At 44.2% G+C, this 24,107-nt stretch overlaps 1 protein-coding gene across 4 annotated transcripts in view; it reads left to right on the top strand.

The window, feature by feature from the left end:
- The window catches only part of ANKRD44 (ankyrin repeat domain 44), a 319,359-nt gene that overhangs the window by 161,399 nt on the left and 133,853 nt on the right, over positions 1-24,107 (top strand). For all 4 annotated transcript variants that reach the window (XM_046018760.1, XM_046018759.1, XM_046018757.1 and 1 more), the window contains exons 4-5: positions 11,387-11,457; positions 23,872-24,072. In XM_046018760.1, the coding sequence (XP_045874716.1) occupies positions 11,387-11,457; positions 23,872-24,072 (272 nt within the window). The remainder of the gene's footprint in view (positions 1-11,386; positions 11,458-23,871; positions 24,073-24,107) is intronic.

Below are 24,107 nucleotides of genomic sequence, written 5' to 3'. Positions count from 1 at the left end.
AGTGGTTACCTCTGAGGGGTGGCTGAGTAAGAGATATTTTCAGGGAAGGGTAAAAAAGAGACTACAACTCTATAAAATATTTTCTTTAAAAAAGATTGGAAGCAGAGATGGCAAATGTGGTTTTGTGCTATTATTCTCTTTATTTTCTTAAATATCGCATTGGAGTTAGAAATGTCAGTGCTTTCATTTTTGGAAACCTGTGTGCTTAGTGCATCTCACCAAACTGGTTTCCAAAACCAATATGTGCTTTCTCCCTTGAGTATTTGCTAGACAAATCCCTGGAATGGATCTGAGCACACACACGTGTCTTGGTGTGGGTTGCAGACTGGCTGGTTTTCCCCCTCCTCCTTTTCTTTTAGGGCGATTAAAATCTGGAGGAAATACTTCTGCCCACAGACTATGCAAAAGGCCTATACTAAGGTTTTGCCTTTGCTTGCAGTAGTAAAGGGAAGCTGTAGAATTCCAAAGTAAACTATGCAAAGGTAGGAGCTAATTAATGCGTGTATTCAAACAGATGTGGGGAACTGTAGAAAAAACAAAACCAACCCGAGAATTGTGCTGTGATACACCAGGATGATTCACGTGGCTCTTACTTTCGTCGTGTTCGTGTTCTGAAGGTGGATTTTCCCAGGAAACAAGTATTCTGTGCCATACAACGCGTGTGCCCTGTGCTCCTGACGATTGCGCGGAGCTTAGGTTAGATTTTATGTGGCATTCCTATGCTTTCAAGAGCAGGCCTTCCTTCTGACAATTTTAAAGATGTTCCAGGGCTATGATCCAAGCAAACACGTATTGTTTGGTACAGACACAGACTGTGGCCAAGAGCCAGTACACACCTGGCCGGTGGCCCCGGCAGTGGAAATTTGGTCCGTGGAAGATTGTAGGCAGAATCAGTGGGGGTGCAAAATAAAGAATTTTATGGGATGACACCGAAGTGGTCCCAACCATCCAAATGTACTAAGAGACATCTCAGACTCTCAGAGGAATGCTTAGTTCATGAACGTGCAAATTCAAAATTTTGTCTTGGACTCCCAACTCTGGTTTTTGGATTGTTTGCTTTTCCACTTCTGAAGGAAGATGTTAATTCTGCAGCATGAAGTTGACCCATCTGTTTTCTTCAGACATCGGCGGGCTGCTGACTTTCGAGAAGGGGCTTCACATCACCGTCATGTGAGATGGAGTCCAGCAGCCTCTCTTACGTGGGGCTCACCCAGTAGCGCCTGGAGAGATTGTTCCGTAGGTCCCGACTGGCACACCCGTGTGGTCTCAGAATTCCTGAGCTGTCAGCCTCTCTAGTGTAATTTGGGTGGCGCGTGCTACGGAATTTTTCCTCCTCCTCATGTCAAACTAGGGAGGCTTCGGGTATGGGAGAGCATTAGGGGAAGTGCTTTAGAAATTTTACTCAACTCTGGAAGCTTAGACAAACTCTTGGAATTCACATGGCTTTGATTTCCCTGAAAGGTCCTTAATTCAATTTGTATATTAAATTCCTAAAGAAATCTCATCACAGGAGCATGATGATTTCATTTCTGAGCTTACATCTGGCGGCTGATGCTTCAGGGAATCCAACCAAACTTTTTCCCAATTTAATAATGAATGAGGTGCTAATGATTCCCACGTTGGACAAATAATTTCGCCTTGCCAGAATAGCCCATTACAGCTGTGTTCTCCATTGTTGTATTAATTTACGGAGCGGGGTGTAACCCAAGCCCACTTAAATCCTACCGACCTTATCTCCTAGTAGCCAGGAAGAGGGAACCCTGAATGTCTCTCAGTAGAAAGGGTGGAATTCAAGCTTTGAAACTTTCCTCTTCTTACAACCGCCAGTTCAAATCCTGGCTTTATTTCCACCCCCTGCCTCTGGCTTCTGTTTGGGAACTAGCCGAGTTGGGATTAAGGTCAAGAGAAGGTTAAGAGTTTGCTAAATCGTTTGCTGGAGATACATGAATGAGACCAGGCGAAGCCATCAGTGGCTAAGAGTTAAGAGACCAGGGTTGAGCTCCAGGAAGCTGAACACAAGGGACGATGAGCCCGGTGAGAGGACCCTATAGAGAAACTTGGGGTGCACAAGGGTTCAAGTCCTGGGCTGAAGGAAGAAAACTGCAAGTACCCATCTTCTAATATGCCAAGTGTTTGTGAGGTGTAACTACTCATTAAAAATGACATTCATTAGGGGCGTCTGGGTGGCTCAGTGGGTTAAACCTCTGCCTTCGGCTCAGGTCATGATCCCAGGGTCCTGGGATCGAGCCCCACATCAGGCTCTCTGCTCAGTGAGGAGCCTGCTTACCCCCCTCTCTCTGCCTGCCTCTCTGCCAACTTGTGATCTCTCTCTCTGTCAGATAAATAAATAAACTCTTTTTAAAAAGTGATATTCATTAGAACATCGTCCACAAAAGCAAGTGGTATTCCTGTAAAATTATTTCCCGTGATTTTGTCAAAAGGTGACTACCATTCTCAATGCAAATTGTTTTCAGAGTAGGTGGTGGGTCATTCTTTTGATTTTTTAATGCATAATAAATATTCATCCTTTTGTGGTTGGATTTGATTTTTTTTTCTTTTTTTGGAGGTGTTTCTGGTGAAAGGAGGGTGATTAAACCAAGTAGTGCCGGTTTTAGCATCCTCGGTGTGGTGCGATTGTAAAGTAATGAGACGTTTTCTGGTGGGTGTGTCAGCTAGCTCTAAAGGCAAGTCCAAAGGGAGTTTGAAAAATGTTTTAAGCAATTGCCACAAACACTGATTATCATACACTCTTCCAAGGTCGTTGCTTTGAAGGACAGGGCTCCTGGGCTGTGCTGGTCTGTTTGTTTCAAAGCAAAATCAATCGCAAGCTGATTCCATTCTATTATAATCGTATTTCATTTATGATCTTTCTTTCATATTTATTTCTACAATTAAAAGTCAAATTTTGGATAACCCAGCCTTAAGAATCAGTCCTTCTCTCTGGCCTGTAAGGTTTTTCAATCCCTTAGTCTACGTTTTTCCTTTGTTTTACTTCTTCCTAGATGACAAGGCTAAGAGAACAGAAACATTGCCTCTGGGAAAGAGACTTAGTTTCCTTTACTCTTGATCTCTATAAAAAAAAAAAAATCAAGGGTAATAGGGGTACGATGTAAGCATACTTCGTCTGTAATTAGAGTAGATGCCTGACAACTTTGAGTTGGATCTTCGCTTCTAGAGAATCCGTTATAGCCTAGCACCTTTTTTTTTTTTTTTTTTTTTTTTTAAATGTTCAAGCTTCAAAATGTCCTTGGGTAAAAAGCGTTTGCCTTTAAATCATTAGACATGCAGACTCTGTGTCCTTCAGTGCACAATGGCGCCTGACAGGCAGGTAAATAACATGAAGCTTCCTTTAGAAAAATCAGTTATAAATATTCAACTCGAAACCTTCCGACGTCTCCCTCTGACATGTAAACAAGACTCTTGGACATGTTGGACGGAAGAGGATGAGGAAGCCCGTGGCAGGGGGATGACACTGATGAAATAGGCCTTCGTCCCCGGTCAGAGAGCTCTGCTTTTGTCATAATAATTTTGTCCATCCGGGAGAGATTTTCCCGGCAGCTGGCTGTTTAACCTTCTGGAGGTGGATGCGTGGAGGGACGGAGACTGAAGGAAGCCACTTCCTAGATTTCTAATGATTTTTCCATTCCTCAAGTGACTTTAACGCTACGCAGAAACAGTGCTGGTGTGGGCTGTTTGTAACACACCCGGTGTGTGTTGCTTTGTGATACTTAGCGAGCTTGGGGTCGTTTTTCCCCTTGAAAGAATTTGAATTATTAAACGCCACTTTGGATCTACTTAAAATTGGAAGTTGTCAGAATATGTAAATAATAATAGGAATAACAATACAATGTAAGTGTATAAATCATAAGAAAAATAATAGAATAGAATATCTCATATGTCATATAATATATTATAACAATATAATGGCAAAATAGAGGAAATGGACCAAGAATATGAACAAGCAATTCTCAGAGAATGAGTTGCAAATGGCCAGTAAACAAACATCGGAGAAGATCCCCAATCTCACTTGAAACAGAAAACACTAGAAATGTGATGCTATTTTCTCCCAATCAGATTTGCAGTATTTTAATTGATAATACCAAGTATTGATGAGGATGTGGGAAATGAAGCAATCTCATAGCGTAGCTCTCTTTGGAGGGCTGAGACTAAGGATTAGGGCCGAAAGTGTGCATGACCCATGTTGGAAGTCCATTTCTTTCCTTCTTTTTTTTTTTTTTTAAGATTTTATTTATTTATTTGACAGAGAGAGAGATCACACGTAGGCAGAGAGGCAAGCAGAGAGAGAGGAGGAAACAGGCTCCCTGCGGAGCAGAGAGCCCGATGCGGGGCTCGATCCCAGGACCCTGAGATCATGACCTGAGCCGAAGGCAGCGGCTTAATCCACTGAGCCACCCAGGCGCCCCTGGAAGTCCATTTCTAATGGTCCGTCCTAGAAAATGCTTGCATGTTTGGATGAGGAATCACATTATGGATGTTCACAGCAGCACTGTTTGTATAAAGAAATATTGGAAACAAATGAAATACCCATCAATGGGGGGAATATCTAAAAAATATAATGTGTTTGTGTGTCAGAATACACGTGGTAATGAAAAAGAATGGACTCATACTGTTCGTGTCAACAGAGATGTCGGTTTTCTGAAATTATTGCATAATGTTTTAAACACACAGAAAGAATATTGTGCTGACCACTCAGCTTAATTCTCTCAATTTTCCATGGTACAGATTGGCATGTAAAGGGATAAAAGAAACTGGAAGCTTATGTACCAGGCTCAGAGCAGTGGTTTTTTCCCAGTAAGTTGGAAGAGTCCAGCATTGAGGATGATACTAAAGAGGAATTTACCCAAATATATGAATTCATTAAAAAAAAACAAAAAACAGTGCATTCATGCATATTCATATGATCAAAACATGAAGTAAAATAGGAGTGTTGCTTTTCTTTTTTTTTTTTCCAGGTTTTATTTTTTATTGTATTTTATTTATTTTTATTTTTGTGCTTTTATTTATTTTTTTAATTTCTTTGCCGTGTTCCAAGATTCATTGTTTATGCACCACACCCAGTGCTCCATGCAGTAAGTGCCCTCCATAATACCACCACCAGGCTCGCCCAACCCCTCACCCCCTGCCCCTCCAAAACCCTCCGTTTGTTTCTCAGAGTCCGCAGTCTCTCATGGTTCGTCTCCTCCTCCGATTTTCCCCAACTCCCTTCTCTCCATCTCCCAAGCCCTCCATGTTATTCCTTATGCTCCACAAGTAAGTGAAACCATATGATAATTGACTCTCTCCGCTTGACTTATTCCACTCAGGACTGTTGCCTTTCATCGGGGCAGGCAGGTTTTCATAGCTGCTTTTCAAACCGGCTCGGTCGAAGAGACACTGAGGAATTTCTCTTTTAACCAGGGAGCATCCTTCAATGAGCAACTATTAATTTAGGTCTGCCCTGGCCTTAGAACTAAGTTGGCACATTGTGCCATTGGCTGATGCCCCAGTTTCTATCCCCGAGTCCCTGACTCTGCTCTGCTAATAGTGAGCAAGCGTTAGGTAGCGCTTACCATGGGCCAGAAAGTGATGTTGGGGCTTTCGTGGTTCATCCTTCTCCACTGTTCAGTGTTTCTACAGAGTGGTCTCATTGCATACGGACTATTTCAGTACTTGCTTTTTCCCCATAACAGTAGTTTGTGAACATCTCTCCACGTTATTAGGAATTCTTATAAGTCACCACGGCCACCTCATATGGCTATATAGGAATTTATTTAACCAACTCTTCTTTGTCTAACCTCAAAGTTTCCAGCATTTTACTTTCACAACTAACCTTTTATAACACATTCATGAGGATTCATCTTAACATTAACCCGTAGTCACTTCCTTTAGAAACACGTTATAGAACAGTCTAGTGCCCCCACACACAAAGACAGAAATAGGTTGTGTGTATAAGGGAGGGAGGGAGGGAGGGGGAGGGAGAAGGTAGAGGGAGACTAAAGGTAAGATTTCAACACGCAGCGGACAAAGCAGGTGGGTACAGGTCTGGGCAGGTACCACACACAGGCACTGTGCTCCTCGTTAGTTTCCTCGTGGTCTGCCTGGTGAGGAGCTACTGGGTTGAGATGCTTAGATTCAAAATGCGGTGATAAGATGACATTTGGAGAGATGGCGAAAGATTCCATCAGATTCTAGAACTCTCTCACCTTTGGGTGGTCATGGACTTCTGTGGTCCACCTTTTCTGGGTGTGCAGACTTGCCTCTGGTCTACCTGTGGGGTCAGCTACAGTGATTGTGGAGGGAAGAGCGCATGAGAAGGAACAATGAGACCAGCAAGGAACACATAGTTAACCTGAACATTTCTTCTCAAATTGGACTGTGCAGCCAAGGTTATCTAGAAATCCAACAGCAGTTGTGGTTCCTAATCCTTTGCTCTCCTGGGGTGAGCCTTAGGAACATCCTGGAAGAGACTATGACTGGGCCACTTTATATAGGGAAATGTCATTTTATTTTTACCAAGGAGAAGGGCCACTAACTGAGAACAAAAAATAGTGTAAGAAAAAGCATCTCAATCCTCCCCATTTTTATGAAGAAACATGACACTTCAAATGCGCTAGCTTTCTTAAAAATGTTTGGTAGTAAATATTTCAAACACAGAAAATATGGAGAATAATATAATACCTGGGTACACCAAGCTTTAAGAAATCTAAACATTTTTTCCATGTTTGTATCTTTTTTTTTTTTAAGATTTTATTTATTTATTTGAGAGAGTCAGAGAGAGAGCATAAGAAGGGGCAGGGTCTCCCACTGAACGGGGAGCCTGACATGGGATTCGATCCTGGTACTCCAGGATCATGACCTGAGTTGAAGGCAGAAGCTTAACCAACTGAGCCAGCCAGGGGCCTCTCATACCTTTTTCCTAATAAAATATTGAAGACACACTTGAGCCCACTTGACATACTTTAGCCTTTCTCCCACCACCCCTCCCGAGAAACCACCACTAACCACAATTGGTGTCTGTTTCTTTAGCCACATTTATTATTTTTATTTCATGCCTGTGCATCCACAAACCATGTATGGAATTGTTTTTGTAAATTTAAAAACTTTATATAACTGGCATTATGCCGTAGGTATTACTTCGCAACTTCATTTGTTCATTCATGTTGTGTTTTTGAAGTGCATCTGTTTCTGTATAGGTAAAACTTCGGTCCCTCCATTCCCACGACGGGGGCATTCCATTGTACGAATATACCACAATGGATTTATCCATTTTCCTCTTGACCAACACTTAAGATTCCAGTTTCTTGCTGTTACGAACACACTGCAGTAGCATTCTTACACACGTGTGAAGGCTTGTCCAGGGCATACAGTTGGGGGGTGCTGTAGTAGGGCACACGTATTGTCAGTTTTCCTAGGTAGCACCAAACTGCTTCCCGAAGGCCGTTGTACCAGTCCATGCTCCCGCCGCCAGTATGGAAGTCTTAATATTTCTCCATACCCTTGCTAACTCTTGGCATTGCCCTGCTTTATAATTTTCACCAATTTGATGGGTGTGAAACGGTATGTTAATGTTGCTTTCATATGCCTCTCCTTCTTGAATTTTGAGAAGTCTGTTTTTCTAGGCATCTTGCCATTTGGGGTTCTTCTTGCATTCGCTTTTGAAGTTTATACTCATGCAATGCAAAATTTACTCTCTCAAAGACTATGAATAATAAAATGTGTATTTCTGTTTCATATTATTATAACTAGTGCTTGGCGCTAAAAGGAGAAAGGTGGGAAAGAAGGAAATGAAATCAAGAGGGAATATATACACATTTATATTTGAAAATAGATATATGAAAATGGAGGAAGAGAGAGAGATGGTCCGAGGGAGAGAGGAATGAGTGTAAGGAACAGAGAGAAAGATGGGGACAGTGAAAGGGAAGCTTAATCAGTGTTTCGTTGAGTGGCAAGTGATGGAGTGAAGCACAGTGCCCAGGAGCTTGGGCATTGAAGTCAGACCGCCTGGGTTCAAATCTACCCCTTCCTAGCTGGCTGCCTGGAGACTGTTAATTCTCATGGCCTTTGTTCCTTCATCCACGAAATTGGCATTGTAATAGCATCTCCCTAATGAATGGACTTCACGTGTGTTAGCGTACAGAGTAAGAGCTCAGGTTATATTAGCAACTTTGAACAAGGCTCCTAGCTGTCGCTGAGCTATAATAATAGAATTATAGCTCTTTTTAATTTTTTTATTTTTATTTAAAAAAAAATTTTTTTAAAGATTTTATTTATTTATTTGTCAGAGAGAGAGAGAGAGCGTAAGCACAGGCAGACAGAGTGGCAGGCAAAGAGAGAGGAGAAAGCAGGCTCCCCACTGTGCAGAGAGCCCGATGCGGGACTTGATCCCAGGACCCTGAGATGATGACCTGAGCAGAGGCCCAACCCACTGAGCCACCCAGGCGCCCCGAACTGTAGCTCTTTAGAACTAAAGGGAGCGCCTCAGCCAATGAGTCTCCAAGTCTGACCTCTACTGCGTAGCATTTGGATCTGCACTGTCCACACGGTAGTCACAACCAGCTGTGGCTCCTGAGCGCGTGAGGTGTGGCCAGGTTCCGTGCAGATGCGCTGCAAGGATGAAACGCACATTGGATTTTGAATACACATTTTTCTTGAATTTTTTGAATTTTTGAATACACATTTTTCATCTGCATGGAAAAAGAGAATGTAAATTCCCTCAATAATTTTTAAACTCGATTGCATGATGTTTTGGATATATTGAGTTAAGTAAAATATATGATTAAAATTAATTTCACTTGTTTTCTTTATCCCCGTTTTAATGTGACCACGAGAAAACTTAAATTTGCATCCCTGGCTCCCATCACATTCCCACTGGACAGGGCTGACTTGGAGGCTCTGAATCTGAGCTGACTTGGTACCCATAGCAGGTGTCGCCTCTGATCCACATCGAGTTCCTTCCTCCAAACATGCTGAAGGAAGGGATGACTAGAGTGGGGAGAAGGACATTGTGCGGATGGGTAGGTGGCAGCTCAGACCCAGAGTGTGCTGTGGCCCAGGTGTTGTCCCTCTCAGATGACTGGTTCGACTCTGTGACAGGAAGTTCCTTAAAAATGGACAGGGTGAGCGAAGGGAAGCTTGAGGCAGGCTTCCCCCGGGGGGGAGGAGACGTGCACCCAGCCCTTTAGGATGTCCACTCTGGAGCAGTTAACCCGGGACTTCCTGCTCCAGAGGAGGGAGATACCTACTGCCTTTGAGTCTTAGCATCCCCACCCTGCTTTCATTTGAGCCTGTTGGGGGTAAGGGCTTGAGCCTCCTAGGTGAGCTGCCTGGATGGAGTTAGTGGAAGTAGGAATTGAAGCTTGATAAACTAAACAACAATTTTCAGTGGCTTTCAACCTTGACAGCATATTAACATAACCTTGGGTCTTAGGGAGCTTTTAAAAAATATTTGTGCCTGGCGCCATCTCAAACCAATGAAATCAGAATGGTGGAGGAGAGACATTTTTTCTTTGTTTTAGGGAATATTATGTTCTTGTTTTCTAGAATCAATATTGTTGATGGTATTCTTCAGTTAAACAGAAAAATAGTGTAAGGTCTATGATTTGGTATTTATTTTTTAGCTGGTGGCTTAAACTGAATTTTGAGCTCACTTTTTTTTTTTTTGAGAGAGTGAGTGGGGGGAGGGGCAGAGGAAGAGGAAGAGAGAGAATATTAAGCAGACGCCATGCCCAGGTGGAGCCCAATGCAAGGCTTGATCTCAGGACCCTGAGATCACGACCTGGATGGAAACCAAGAGTCTGACACTTAACCAACTGAGCCACCCAGGTGCCCCTCTAGCTCACTTTGACCCATGAAAGTCTCCTGTTGCCTTTTTCTTTTACTTTTTTAAAAGTAAGTTTCCATTTTTCAGCTCTCAGCTGTCCTTGGCCTCACAGAGATGAATCAGTCCTGCTTCCACTGGACTCATTTTCTTGGCCCTTGTTCCAGAGGCATCCCGTGCACACGTCCCCTCCCCCGCCTTACTTTCTGGTTCCTTTGATTCATCCCTCTAGTCTTCTTCCCCAGGACCGCCCTTCCTTGTTGGCCTGAGGCTAACATAGGTTCCTCTTGTTGCATCTACAAAGATACCACACATACTTATCTTACCCTTCCCTTTTATTTCACAAAATTTTCCATTTGAGCAAAAGACTGATCAAAACCCGGAACCTGGGGGAACCTGGGTAGCTCAGTGGGTTAAGCGTCTGCCTTCAGCTCAGGTCATGATCTCAGGGTCCTGGGATCGAGTCCTGCTTTAAGCTCCTTGCTCGGTGGGGCGTCTCTTTCTCCCTCTGTCCCCCCACACTCCTGCTCACACATGCACTGTCTCTCTCAAATAAAATCTTTAAAAAAACAAAACAAAACCCTGAACCCCCCAAAAGGAAGCTGATGTTGGGTGTTTCTGTGGTTCAGTTGTAGATGTGGAGGGCTTGCACCCATGGGGAACTGAGAGGCTATCTCGGAAGGAAGGCATTCTCTACTCTTTTGGAATCCATTCACATGGAGCTTTTGTCCCCCGATTGGTGACGTGGCTCCCAGAAAGTTGAGCGTGAGGGCACATCCCTGAGTGTGAGCTGGTTCTGGCCCGCGTGAACCTGTCTGCCCATCCCAGAGTGGAAGGAGCTCTGAGCAACTTACGTAGGCTTCGTGTTACGTCTGTCCAAAGCTCCATGGAAGCCGGCTGCTTGCTCCCAAGATATCTGGCTTGTGCCAGGGAAATCATTGAGATTCTTGGATAGAACAGATTTCTGCGAATCCCCTTAACCCAGATCAAGTCTCATCAAACTCAACTTTACAAGACTGGTTTAAAATCCAGCTGACCTCTAGTAGACCTTTGTTGGAACGCAGCTCATCTTTGACAGCTTGCCAAGAAGGCCATTGTGTGCCCCATGAGATTAAGTCTACTTAGTGACTAAAAAAATAATGTATGTGACTATGTATTTTATAGATAAGATTTTATATTTGTATGTAATCATATATTTTGTACATAAGTGTGTGTGTATATTTACATTACACACATACTGCAAAGTTCTTCATTCTTCAGGATCTACATGACCCTACTCCTGGAGAATCTCAGCCTTTTTACCACTGTGTCTCCTGTCCAGTGAGATATCGCACTTCTCGTCTAGTCTCTAACCAAGTCTTGTGCCATTTTCAGCTCCTATTTCAGTGTTTCTACTGTACTGGGTCTGTCCTCCTGTCTGGTGGCTAGAAAGTACGTGACTGATACAAAGGAGAAAACAACCGAAGTAGGGTGGTTGTACAACGAGAGCACAAGATATCCCATTTGACTTAACATGAGTAGAATTTCCCCTGACTGCATTAGGCCTCTAACCTGTGCTTTTGCTTCCAGGAGCTCGTGTCAATGCCAAGGACAACATGTGGCTGACCCCACTGCACCGGGCTGTTGCCTCCAGAAGTGAAGTGAGTGATTATCTTACTTAATCTAGTACCTCCAAGCCCTAGAGAGTAGGCACTTACCAGGCCAGGGGAAGGAGGGAGGCAGGGGGATGAACATGCTAGAGGACAAGGGACATGGAAATGAATGAATGGCGGGTGCAGCTGGATGTAGACGGAACAAGGGGTGTAGTGGAGGTAAGTCTGATGGCAGAGGCTGGGTCACATGGCAGAGGGCTGGGGGTCCTCTGAGCGCTGGGGTGTGGTCACAGGGATAAGTATGAACCTGACAGCATTTGGGACCTCGGGAGGGTGAGGCAGAAGAGAGGCCCCTGGGGGAATGGTGGGGCCATTAACTGAGAAGGCAGAGGCGGAGCAGCAGGGAAAGAAGCTCGTCAGTCCCGTATGAACATCCCAAGTTCGGCAAACGTGTCACCGGAATGGAAGCTCCGGAAGGGCAGGGACCTGTGTTTTGTTCCCTGGTGTATCCCAAGCCTGGTCCACGGTAGGTGCTCAAGCAAGAACTTATTTTGAATTCTGGAAACGCTGGTGAAGATGGTTTTCGATGGTCATGATTCATAGTCAGGTCTAGCACTTAGGGACGGAGAGGAGGGTCGTTGAAGCTACCGTGGACGGATCAGCTGGTTCAGGGAAAGTAAAAGTGGTGAAAAGAGAAAACCAGTGTGGGTGAGGGGTGGCAGGGAATGCTGGTGACGGTGAGCCCTGAAGCCTGGTTAGAGGGGTTGCTCACCATCCCGGGAGACCAGAGGCTCTTATCCAGGAGGCGCTTGTCATTGGATGACTAGTCTTTGTGGCGGATTTGACCAGATGCCTCCTACTACTGGAGAAGGTGCCGTTCTCCAGGTCTGTCTGGCAGCAAGTGCTGTTGCCAAGGGCGCCTGCTAATGTCGCAGGGGTTGGTGCCTGTCATCACTGTCCGCTTTTCCTCTTTGGCAACTGTCTGGAAATTTCACAGAACACTTGGTACCTGACACTTTTCTCAGTGCTCGTAATCTTCCTTGCTGTGCTGTGTGATTTGAGCAGTTTTTATAAGGTGTGGTTTGTGTTGGGACGCCTGGGTGGCTCAGTCGGTTGGGCGTCTGCCTTCCGCTCAGGTTGTGATCCTGGGGGCCTGGGATTGAGCCCCGCATCAGGCTCCCTGCCCAGCGGGAAGCCTGCTTCTCTCTCTGCCTCTGCCTCTATGTGTGCTCTCTCTCTCTCTAGCTCTCATGCTCTCTCAAATGAATAAATAAAATCTTTAAAAAAAAGAAAAAAGAAAGAAAAAGAGAGAAGGTGTGGATTTTGTTCTCTTTTCTGAGGGCCCCAGGGAATGAGGAAGGTAAATGATCCTAAGTTGCCGGGTTTATACTCTGGGGAATCCAGAACCTTCTTATGGTCATTTCTGTTTTACTGGGAAAGCAGGGGCAGTGGCTGCTTGCGTTGGTAGGACCAGCTTCATGAGACCAGCTCCTTCAGAGGAGTATTTCCTGGTCTTTTAAGACCATGTGATCTTCAGCAAATTTCTTTTTAAGGATCTTCTGAAAAATATGAGTTTGTTTCCTCTTTTAACAAGAGCCAGGTCTTTTAAGTTAAAAAACATTTTTTTTTCACTAAGCACTTCCTATATTCCAGGCTTTGTGCTTAGGAGGCCCGTAGTCTAGTGGGACAGAAAGACAGAAGACTAGATGATTTCAGAATTTTGGGATCTTCCCACGTGCTCTCTCCCTTTGTTAGGTCCGCTACTTGCTTCAGTCTCCAAAACATGGCAGCAACCATCAGCTTATTGCCTTCTTTACGTGTCTTTAGCGTGAGTTCAGTCAACCCAGGGACGGTTCAGGATTAGTCTATCCGAGAAAGGCGTTTGTTGCTTCTCTAAGGAACCAGCTCCCTCTGCAGGTTTGCTGGGGGAAAATCCCTTTCAGGCGTCTCTTGGCCGGGAAGGAATTAAACGCAGACCCTGAGTTGTAAATAATCAGGGTCATATATAAACTTGTGAAAGAGGATGTCTTCCTATTAATATCTATCACAAGCTGAAAAGATTCTTAGGAATATTGGAGTCTTTGTAACCATCGCTGGAGCTGACTGTGAGCCAGCGCTGTGCCTGGCGGTTCTAAATTCAGATTTCTTGCTTCCTTTGAATCGGATGCTACTGCCTATACATTGTGCCTCCCCTAAGTCACAGCTGAGGCAAGAGAAACGGGCTTGATGGGGAAACATCAGGGAAGGTTTGGAAACCTGGCTGCGGAAGGGGACCTGTGCGCTCAGGTGAGAGCTGGCACGTCGGTCCATTGCTTGGATTGGCAAACACCAGTATTACTTATATGAATATGAATTAAAAACCCTTTCTTCACTGAAAGGCTTATAAGCTCTACTGTCCTCAAAGCCCTTTGCTTCTAAATTGTAGGTAATTGATGGTTCCAGGTTCAATCAGGGGACCAGAAGCACCGAGGGAGATCCAAGATAAGATTATTTATTATAGGAATTAGACCTTCCACGATTGTGTGAGCTGCTGGAGAAGTTTGTGTCAGGCTGTCCCCCTGGCTTCTGTGCGATCGTGAAGTCACTGCAGACAGGGTCTGCTGCTGGGGGAGGATAAAAACTGCTGCGGGCTTCACCTTAGAGCTTGCAGGCACGTGGCCCAAGGGTGGGAGAAACTGAGGGAGATACTGCAAGTCCTGAAGACGCACCGGAGATGCCTTGTGCCACCACATGGCTCCGGATGATCGGTGACGACGTAGGCAAGCTGCCCCAGCACAGACGCCCGGCACAGTGGTCAGCCTGTGCTTTCTTCTGTGCCTTCCAGAATGCAAGAAGAGTGCTCTTGTGGCCAACAGGACTGAGGCGGGGATCTTGAGCAACATAGGCTAAGTTGACACGATATAAAACTACCCCTGAAATTGTTATTCTATTCTAATTAAAAAGACCTTCTCGATAGTAAGTTCCTTGAAATGAGTGCCGCCCCTATTGCTTGTCATTGTGTTTCTAGGATCTTGACTGCTCAGGAAACAATTGTTTTGTTTAAAGTTTTTTTTTTTTTTAATTTTTAAAAAAGGATTTCATTTATCTGAGAGAGAAAGAGCACAAGCAGGGGGAGCTGAAGAGGGAGAGGGAGAAGCAGGCTCCCTGCCGAGCAAGGGGCCCAATGCGGGGCTTGATCCCAGGACCCTGGGGTCATGACCTGAGCCGAAGGCAGATGCTGAACCTGCTGAGCCACCCAGGTGCCCCTAAACAATTGTTTTCTGAGTAATTCATTAAAGACTGTCGTTCTCATACCGTAAGCTGGGTTAGCTTGATTCTCTGTACGGCCGCTAACGTAGAACTAGTCCGCACCGCAGAGAAGGCCAGTGGCAATCATCTTGCATGTATGCAAGGTAAACCCATCTGAAGCTTGTTTCTGAAATGTAGCCCTGGGAGCCACTGAAGCCACTGGAACCGGCACTCTCAGGGTGAGTGTCAAATTGTATCCAGCACAGCGATCTGTGGAAGTCAGAGATATCAGTATAAGTCAAGAGTTCTGAGCTTTCTTTCCATCCAGGCAAAGTTTATGGTCCAGTTTCTATGTCTGGAAAAATCATGTTCGTTGCTAAATTTATTTCCTGAGCTTGTAATAGCAATGGCCATATCAGATCATCTTACTGATTAAACACCCACCCATGCCTGACAGAAAAGCGCCTGCACAGACCGGAAAGTAGAACAAGGCAGGGTCATACCCGCTGAAAATGATCCAATGTGGATTGGGTTCTGGAGATAAACCTTCAGGACTTTTCCTGGTACTGACCAGGCTGTGCCGTGTGCTTCCTTCCGACCCAGTCCCAATCCTCCCGATCCGGAACCCACCCCTGCCCATGTCTGGGGTGCCCAGGGAGGAGACAGCCAAACAAGTAATGGAGCCAAGCAGCACCGTCTGTTGACTCACCAACCCCCCCACGGACTGCTCCCCCTGTGAGAAGACATGAAGAGCGTCTCTTGCCAGAATGTTAGGGGAACGAGTTGTGCAATTCTAGATAACATAGACGAACAAGATTTGGGCCTTACAGGGAGAGTTTACTGAAGCGTTGTGAGTTATTTCATATCATTTCTCCTGTTTAGCTTATTCTTGCTGCTTTTTGGTTTTCTTGGAAAAGAGCAGCCCTGGGGACAGGAATTAAATCCATACAAACCCGGCCAGTCTGATGCATGTTTATTGAAGCCCACTCGATGCAAGGCACTGTTACACGTGCTACATGGGCCGGAAAGGGTGCAAAGTGTGTCTTCTAGGACACGGTATTTAGGGCGACAACCAGGCACAGAGCCCACTGTGGCCTACGTCCAAATGCAGCCGGCCTTTCACACATGCATTTTCTTTTAGAGTGACCGGGGAGTAGCTCCTTTGGTGAACTTTTCCCTTTCCTGTTCTGGAGGCTGTCTTTTGGCTAGCGGAGTTAAAAATGATTGTATCCTGTCTTTAGGCTGTAGAATTGGGGGGTTGTGTCCAAATGTATATTGTCACAGTGAGCATTTATTAAGCACTTAGTTTGTGCTCTTTCTGTGCACACTTCCGTTTTAACCTCTCAGCCACTCTTTGAGAGACTGAAGGCGCTCTTCATCCTAATTTAGAAATCGTAACCTCAGAGGAGTCCGGGAACGAGCCTCACACGCCGCAGCCAGTAAGCGGAGGAGGATGTAACTTGAGAAACTTCTCTCTTAACCACCATGCTCGGCGGCTTCCCTCAGATCCCATGAGCACCCTGCCGGAAACTGTGCCAACCACTAAAATGGGTCTACTTTTTGTCTGTGCAGACAGAAGTCCCAACAAGCATAGAAACAGTTCCCAGAGCCAAGCGGGATAAGCATTTTATCTTACAGTTTAAATTTTAAAACTCATGTGCCCCCCTTCTCTAAAAAAACATTGTCATTATTGTGAGCTAAATGCCAGTAGACAGGAGGATTAGGAAAATTATATGGGAGACTAGAATGTTACTGCTTTCCCTAAATTATCTTTAGGGTTATAAAAAGATGATCACATAGAGAACATAGTACCTGGAATAGGAAGAAAGTAACCATTTTAGGACCTACTGGTTGGACTGTAGATGAGTGATACTCAGATTTACTGTGGAGTCCAGTCATCTGAGGTGCTTGTCACAAGTACCTGTTCTAGAACCTCATCTCCGGAGATTTTGATGAAGCTTAGGGTTGTGCCCAGAAATCTGCATTAAAAAAAAAAAAAAAAAGACTCGGACACAGGTGGTCTATATACCACACTCCGAGAGCAGAGACTGAAGACTGGGAACACTTCAGTATCTGGCCTTCCCAGTGTTGAAAACCAGTACTTCTTCTTCTTCTTCTCCCCCCCTTTTTTTTGGAGATTTATTTATGTATTTATTTGAATCCAACTAATTAACATATATGTTATATATAACATACATACATACATATATATATATAACATATATTATATGTTTCAGGGGTTCAGGTCTGTGAATCGTCAGTCGTACACAATTCACAGCACTCCCCATAGCACCTACCCTCCCCAGTGTCCAGCACCCGGCCACCCTGTCCCTCAGACCCCCTTCCCCTTCAGCAACCCTCAGTTTGTTTCCTGAGATGAAGAGTCTCTTTGTCTCTCTCTCTGGTTTCACCGTGTTTCCTTTTTTCCTCTGAAAGCCAGCACTTCTTGAATAGTTCCCTCAGAGTTCTTTCATATCCCAAAGTGAGTCCCCTTTGTACTGCTAGTCGTTAGAGTAATTGTACTCTAATAATAATTCTAATAATAAAGGGTGAGTTTAATTTAATTATGAGTACTTTTGGAGGAATTTTCAATTAATTGAATGAATTAATTGGGTACCGATTCATGCAGCTCCTACAGAATATGAAATTGCTCTAATCGATAGAGGCTAAAAGCCCCAGATGATCTCAGTAATAGAGTAAATGCCTTCAGGACATGAATGTAGCCTTTGGGACATCAGCCCCTGGTAAATGTCCTGTTAATACTTGCATATTATTACTTAGAGAGTTTGCTAATGATTATACCAATATATTTATTCTATCCAAATTATTGAGTATACGGTATGTGCAAGGCACCTGCCAGGCTTTGGGGAGAGTACAGAAAATTGCATAAGACTCAGACCCCAGTCTAAAGCCACTTACAGTTTATAAAATTTGACATTGTTTGTGCCTGCAAGGACTCTGGATAGTCATAAGCAATTACTTTTCCATGAGTAATTTGTGACCACTTAAACACGATGCACATTTGAGAGGGAAAAAACAAATAATAAGGGCGACAGTTTTTAAGACACATGCATCCTGTTTCTTCTCGTCTTTTCCATGTGCCGTGGGGTCTGTTTCTACTTCTTATTACAGGGTTAGAGTAGCCTTTGGTGAAAAGAGGTCATAAAAAGTAGAAATAAGTTGACTGCAAATGCCGTCCCCAGTTCCCTTCCGTGTGACATCCCATGACAGTTTCTCACCCTGTTACTCCCGTGATTGATACGGCGCAGCCTCCTATGGGGTCTAATTCAAGAAGGTGGGCAGTGCGAACGCTGAATGCCGACTGGGCTGATGCCTCCATTCGGGAGAAATGCTGGACTCTCACATGTGTTTATTCACTAAAAAAGAAACAAAGGCTGTGAAGGGGCATTACTCAGTGTGGGTTGTGTCCCTTCTCAGCCTGTGAGCTTTCTTCTTAAGACTGTAATGAAAAGAGCAAGCATTCAGAAACTTTTAGAGCATTTCGACAGAGTCATTTCATGCCTGCCAAATTTAATTAATAATAAAAAATTGAGTTCATAATTTCTCTTTGTCTCTTCTACTAATTACATTTTATTATATTTTTTCCCCTTTTTATTAATTTTTTCAGCGTAACAGTATTCATTCTTTTTGCACAAACATTTTATTATATTTTTAAAAGATTTATTTATTTATCTGAGAGAGAGAGAGCAGGAGTGGGAAGGTCAGAGGGAGATGGAGAAAAAAATCTCAAGCAGATTCTGCGTTGAGCTCAGAGCCCCAAGCGGGGTTTGATCTCAAGACCCTAAGATCACTACCTGAGCCAAAACCAAGAGGCGGCCGCTTAACTGACTGCACCACCCAGGTGCCCCACTTTTTAACTGTACTTTACAAAAGTATTGACTCATGATGCGTTTGAAATAATCTTTTAAAAACTGGTCCTTCACCGCAGATAGTTTGAGAAGCACTATTTAAGTATCTTTTCTTGATTCAGAAAGCGTTCAGCTTCCTTTCCCCCATCCTTGTTTTCTTTTTATCCTGCAAATTTCTGTCAGAGTAGCCCCTAGACATTAAATTTTAGCCAGTGTGTGCTCCTGGAAAAGAGAGACTTCTTTTGATGACAAAAATCATGAATTTCCTAAATAGCCATAAAATCACGCTCTCTTGAAACCAAGTTAAAGTGCTTCCAAGATAAAAAAAAAAATAAAATAAAATAAAATAAAAAAATAAAGTGCTTCCAAGATTAAAATTTGTGGAAGAGGCAATTTTAGAAGAGGAAATGATCTTTTTAAAGCAAAGCTTTGTTTTTCCTGAAGTAATATATTAAATCTCTATTAGTGTGTTAAGCAGGTTTGGCAGGGTGAAACTTCAGAATTAAAAAATTTAAATAAGGAGAGTTAACATTTAAAAATATGTCAGCGTGCTTGGCTGGTACTGTCCGTCGAGTGAGCGGTGGCCTCGCAGAAACATGTGAGCTGGGCTCTTTGTCAGCGTGGCTGATAGATCACTGCCCTTGCCTATAACATGACGCTGCCCATCAAATCAAGGGGTCAGAGCAGATGATCCCCATTATTTCTAATATCCCATAGGTCTGTGAATTGATCCCATAGGTCTGTGACGATTTTAGACTGCTTGTATTTTCATTAGAAAAAAAAAAGTTGGGGCATCTGGGTGGCTCAGAGGGTTAAAGCCTTTGCCTTCGGCTCAGGTCATGATCCCAGGGTCCTGGGATCGAGCCCCACATCAGGCTCTGTCCTTGGTGGGGAGCCTGCTTCCTCCTCTCTCTCTGCCTGCCTCTCTGCCTGCTTTTGATCTCTCTCTGTCGAATAAATAAAATCTTTAAAAAGAAAAGTTAATTTTTGGAAACTAAGTAAGATACCCTCCTTTGTATAATAAGTATTTCTTGAGCTAGCCCTTTCTTGTCAAGTAAGATGAAAACGACGCAATTCATTTCCTAAGCAGATACAGAAATAAAAATGAGGAATGCCACAGTTAAAATGTTTTACAGAAGTAGGCAGGTAGAAATAGTGGTTATTCTCGGCCTCCTTGAGCTATGACAGTGAGTGCGGGCAGGAGGGACAAAGGTGGTAAAGCTGGCCCTCGCAACGGCATTTGCTTCATGGTCCCACGAAGAGAGATGTATTAGAGATCCTGTCAGAGATGTATTAGAGATCCTGTCAGAGATGTATTAGAGATCCTGTCAGAGATGTATTAGAGATCCTGTCAGAGATGTATTAGAGATCCTGTCCACTTCTTTTTGTCGCCTCTGATCAGCGAACTTGAACCTTTTCCTTGGCTAGATTTTTAGGTGTGGCTCAGATGTTGGTCGGGGGCCCCTTGCCTTCTAAACAGAAATAACTGGCTGGAAACCATGTGCAAAGTCTAGTATTCTCCCCGGTGATTCCGGAGAATTCCTGGAGACTCGCGTGTCGGGCTGCCTAACCACCAGTCTGCTCGTGCTGGTTGGCTGATGCACCAGCTTGCCCTTCTTCCCTGGCGGCGAGCTGACTCTCTTCTCCCTCAGAGGTGCACCTTTGCCCTGGGATGCAGGGCCCTAGCCCTCTCACCCCCTCTCTCTGTCCTCACCCCTTCCTTCCCGCGGAGTTCCAAATGCCGCTCACTCTCTTACGCCAAGAAATGCGGCTGAGAACCTCCCGCTCCCAAACTCATCGTAGACCCACCGCGGCAGAGCAGGAGCTGAACACAGAGGCCTCTGATTCTCTTAAGAAGACCTGCCCTCGTTCAAGACTGTTTGGACTTAAAGCAGTCTTTTTCCTTGCTGGAAAAGAGCGAAATTTTATTTTAACCAGGTTTGATCGTTTGCAGCTTGTGGTAGTTCAGACAAGGAGCTAGACCTGGGTAGTCTGCAAAACGTTTTCCATCGAGGGCCGGATGGTAAGAATTTTAGGTTCTGATGGCCGCTTGTGGTATCATCTTTCACAGATACTCTGTTGTTATGATCCAAATGCAGCCGTAGGTAATATGTAAACCAATAAATGGAGCTATGTTCCAATAAAGCTTTATTTACAAAAACAGACAAAAGTTTATCTGGGATTAAACTATCTTTAGAGGTAGTACATATTTAAGAATACAGGTAGTCTCCCTCTCAAACTCTGATATTACTTATCTGTATATAAACTGCAACTGGCATGTAAATATGTATTTTCTTTGCTGAACTTGTTACTGTGTCTGAAATGCAAATCATCCTTAAATACTCATTTAAAAGTAGGGCCTCAGGGTGCCTCGGTGGCTCAGTGGGTTAAAGCCTCTGCCTTCCGCTCCGGTCATGATCCCAGGGTCCTGGGATCGAGCCCCGCATCGGGCTCTCTGCTCAGCGGGGAGCCTGCTTCCCTTCCTCTCTCTCTCTGCCTGCCTCTCTGCCTACTTGTGATCTCCGTCTGTTAAATAAATTAACAAAATCTTTAAAAAATAAAATAAAACTAGGGCCTATCCTAGGTAATATCTGATTCACCTCGTCTGAGTTAAAAGTAATCATATTTTGTTACCTTAGAAGAAAGTTTTTCACGAACTCACTGGTCTTACATCCAAATAGATAAATTTGTGAAATGTTCCTGTGTATTTCTGGTTTCGTTAGTCTAGTCTGAATTTACGTAATGTGTAATGCCAAACAAGCACGTGTATGAGTACAGTAACGTAATACACAAGGCAAAGGTATTAAAAATGATAGTATATATTGGCATTTGCTGTGAATATGTGAAAAGGATATGATACCACTTTTTTAGCATTGGTTTATGATGGTTATCTCCAGACTTTTTGGCTGTATCTTTGCACAACTTTTTCAGCTGACATCTTCAAGTGTGCATCTCATTTATTTATGAATTACATGTAGAAACTATTATTATTAGCTAATATTTAGGGGTATCACAATATACTTAGGGTGAGGTTTTTCATTTATCATAGTCTTATATAACCATGTAACTAATAGACTTACTGATGATTTTCCTCTGTTTTGGCTAAGCCCTAGTCAGATCTGATTAAATTTGTCATTATTTTTACCTTGTAATGTATAGAAAGCTTTTACTCGGAGTAGAAGCGTCAGCTCCGTGACCCCACATTATTTACACTGGAGTTTGTGTTATCAGGTTCCTTGCATACATCCTGCCCACTTGGGATGTTTTTAGTCTAAGCGTACACATCACAATCTGTACATGGATCTGGCAGGCCCGTCACTGCGCATTCCAGTGCACTCAGAGCGAAGGAACGGGGGGACGAGCGTCACCCCCTCTGCATGTGGAGCCCCCCTCTTCATGCGAGGCAAGATCCTCTGCGGAGCAGACTGAGGGCACAGGGCCAACCCAGAGTTAAACACCAGCTACAGTGCTTTCCTCTGTAAAGAAAATAAACATAAACGGAGGTTCCAGTCATTTCGTCCCATGTCAAAATAGATTGTATGTACGTATCTGCATAAATAACTCGCAATTTTTGAGACCAAGGTTGACAAAAGTATCATCTTTTTCTTCTTTAAATCTTAACTTTTATATTGTGGCTTTGCTTTTCTCTTGTTTGTTTTTTGTTCACCCAGCTAGCTTTTAGAACGGAGTCTGGCTTGTGTTTCTTTCAATCTTCCACAGTGTTTTGCGTGTGGTGAGCATTAATATACGAACGCCCATTTCACTCTCAAGGGAGCCCCAGGAATGTTTAGTATCGTTACTTTATTGTCTTGCTGAGGATGAGGGGGCCTATGTCTTTTTTTTTTTTTTTTTCCCTTTTTGGTAGTTTTAACAAAATGCTTGTTTGCCTGGGCCTGATGGATTTCTCGTTTCTAGCATCTAAATGGAGTCATACTGTGCATTTGAACCGTATTCTCTAATTTGAAGAACAGACTTTTTTGAGCTCTCATTCTACTGTCCACGTTAGCTGTTCATCTCAATATCTTGCTATAACTAATTCCATAGAATATTCTTTTTCCTTCATTATGTATGTCCCTAATAAAAACTTCAATTTTAAGAGTTCAAACAGTCTACTCGCTGAGCACTTTTATGTACCTGCGTGATAAAGTGGGTTGGACAGTTCCGGGCTGTGAGACGGGGGTGGTGGACAGGGGTGAGCTCTCAGTCCATGAAGGGTGCCGGAGTGTGGCCCCTTTCACCGCCTTTCATTGGTTTATTGATGCCGCACTGAGATGTTCATACAGGAGTCCCTCTAACTGGTTCTAGGGATGTCTCTAGAAGTTAAGAGAAATAACCACAGTCATTCCCATCTTGAGAGAAGCTCTGTCATTTTCTTGGTGGAACAGAAGAGTGTCCTTCGTCCTCGCTGTACAACAAAGTCCCCTTGACAGAAATCCTGAGGCCAGTTAGAATCTCTTGCGTGGCACCAGCCACCTGTATTTTTTTTTAAGTAGGCTCCACACCCAATGTGGAGCCCAACAGAGGATTTGAACTCGTGACTCCGAGATCAAGACCTGCACTGTGATCAAGACTCGGACGCTTAACCAGCTGAGCCACCCAGGAGCCCCAGCCATCTGTAATTTTAAGAGCCCCCCAGGTGATTCCATTGCACTGCCAAGGTTGAGAGTAATAGTTCAAGGGGCGAATAAGCTGATTAGGTCAATAGAAGGAAAACAAAAAATGTAGGTCTCAGTAGAGGTAAAGGGACTCAACAGTAGAGAAGAAGTTACCCCACGATACACGGAAGAAGTTGGGAAAAGATGAATCAATCTCGTAGCTTCCAGTCGAGGTAGGAATAGATCTTCCCTTGACTGCTGTTGATCCCACAGGGAGGGTTAAGGGGTTGGCTGTGAGAACCAACAATTCATAAACTGATCCAAGAATGTCCGAAGGGCTTTGAGGCCTTTGGCTTTGGAGGGTGGAGGTTCATTGACAAACATTCCAAGTTTAGACGATCTTTCAGGGCCTTTTGATCCGTTCACATTTTGCCCTGGTGTGTGCGCCTGCACAGGAGCACTCTCCTTTGGCCCAAGGATACTCTGCAGTGTGTTAAGAAACTTACACTTAGGTTTATTTGGTTTTGAAGATGTGCCAGGGCTCTTGGCCTAAAAAAGAAAGATAAAGCGAATCTGTTCTCTGTGCCACTCTTTTGGTTTTTATCCCATATCGCCTTGCTTTGCTTAGAAGGACATACAGCCGGAGCCAGCCTGTGAGGCCACGGAGCCTTCCCAACCTGTAACTCTGGAGTCTGGCGAAGCATCTTCTCTCCAGTAAGTATCCACCGAGCGTTTGTCAGTGACGCCTGCAAACTCTGCCTGTGTTGCAGGAAGCCGTGCAGGTGCTGATTAAGCACTCGGCTGATGTCAACGCGAGGGACAAGAACTGGCAGACCCCGCTCCACGTGGCGGCGGCCAACAAGGCTGTGAAGTGTGCAGAAGCGATCATTCCCCTGCTGAGCAGCGTCAATGTCTCCGACCGAGGGGGGCGCACAGCCTTGCACCACGCCGCTCTGAACGGCCACGTGGAGGTGAGCGCCTTTCCCACTGGGCCCAGGAAATCTCT

This window comes from Meles meles, chromosome 9, assembly GCF_922984935.1.
Source record: "Meles meles chromosome 9, mMelMel3.1 paternal haplotype, whole genome shotgun sequence".
Lineage (NCBI taxonomy): Eukaryota > Metazoa > Chordata > Mammalia > Carnivora > Mustelidae > Meles > Meles meles.
The sequence above is the reverse complement of the archived record's forward strand: the minus strand, read 5'-3'. Positions and strand labels throughout refer to the sequence as shown.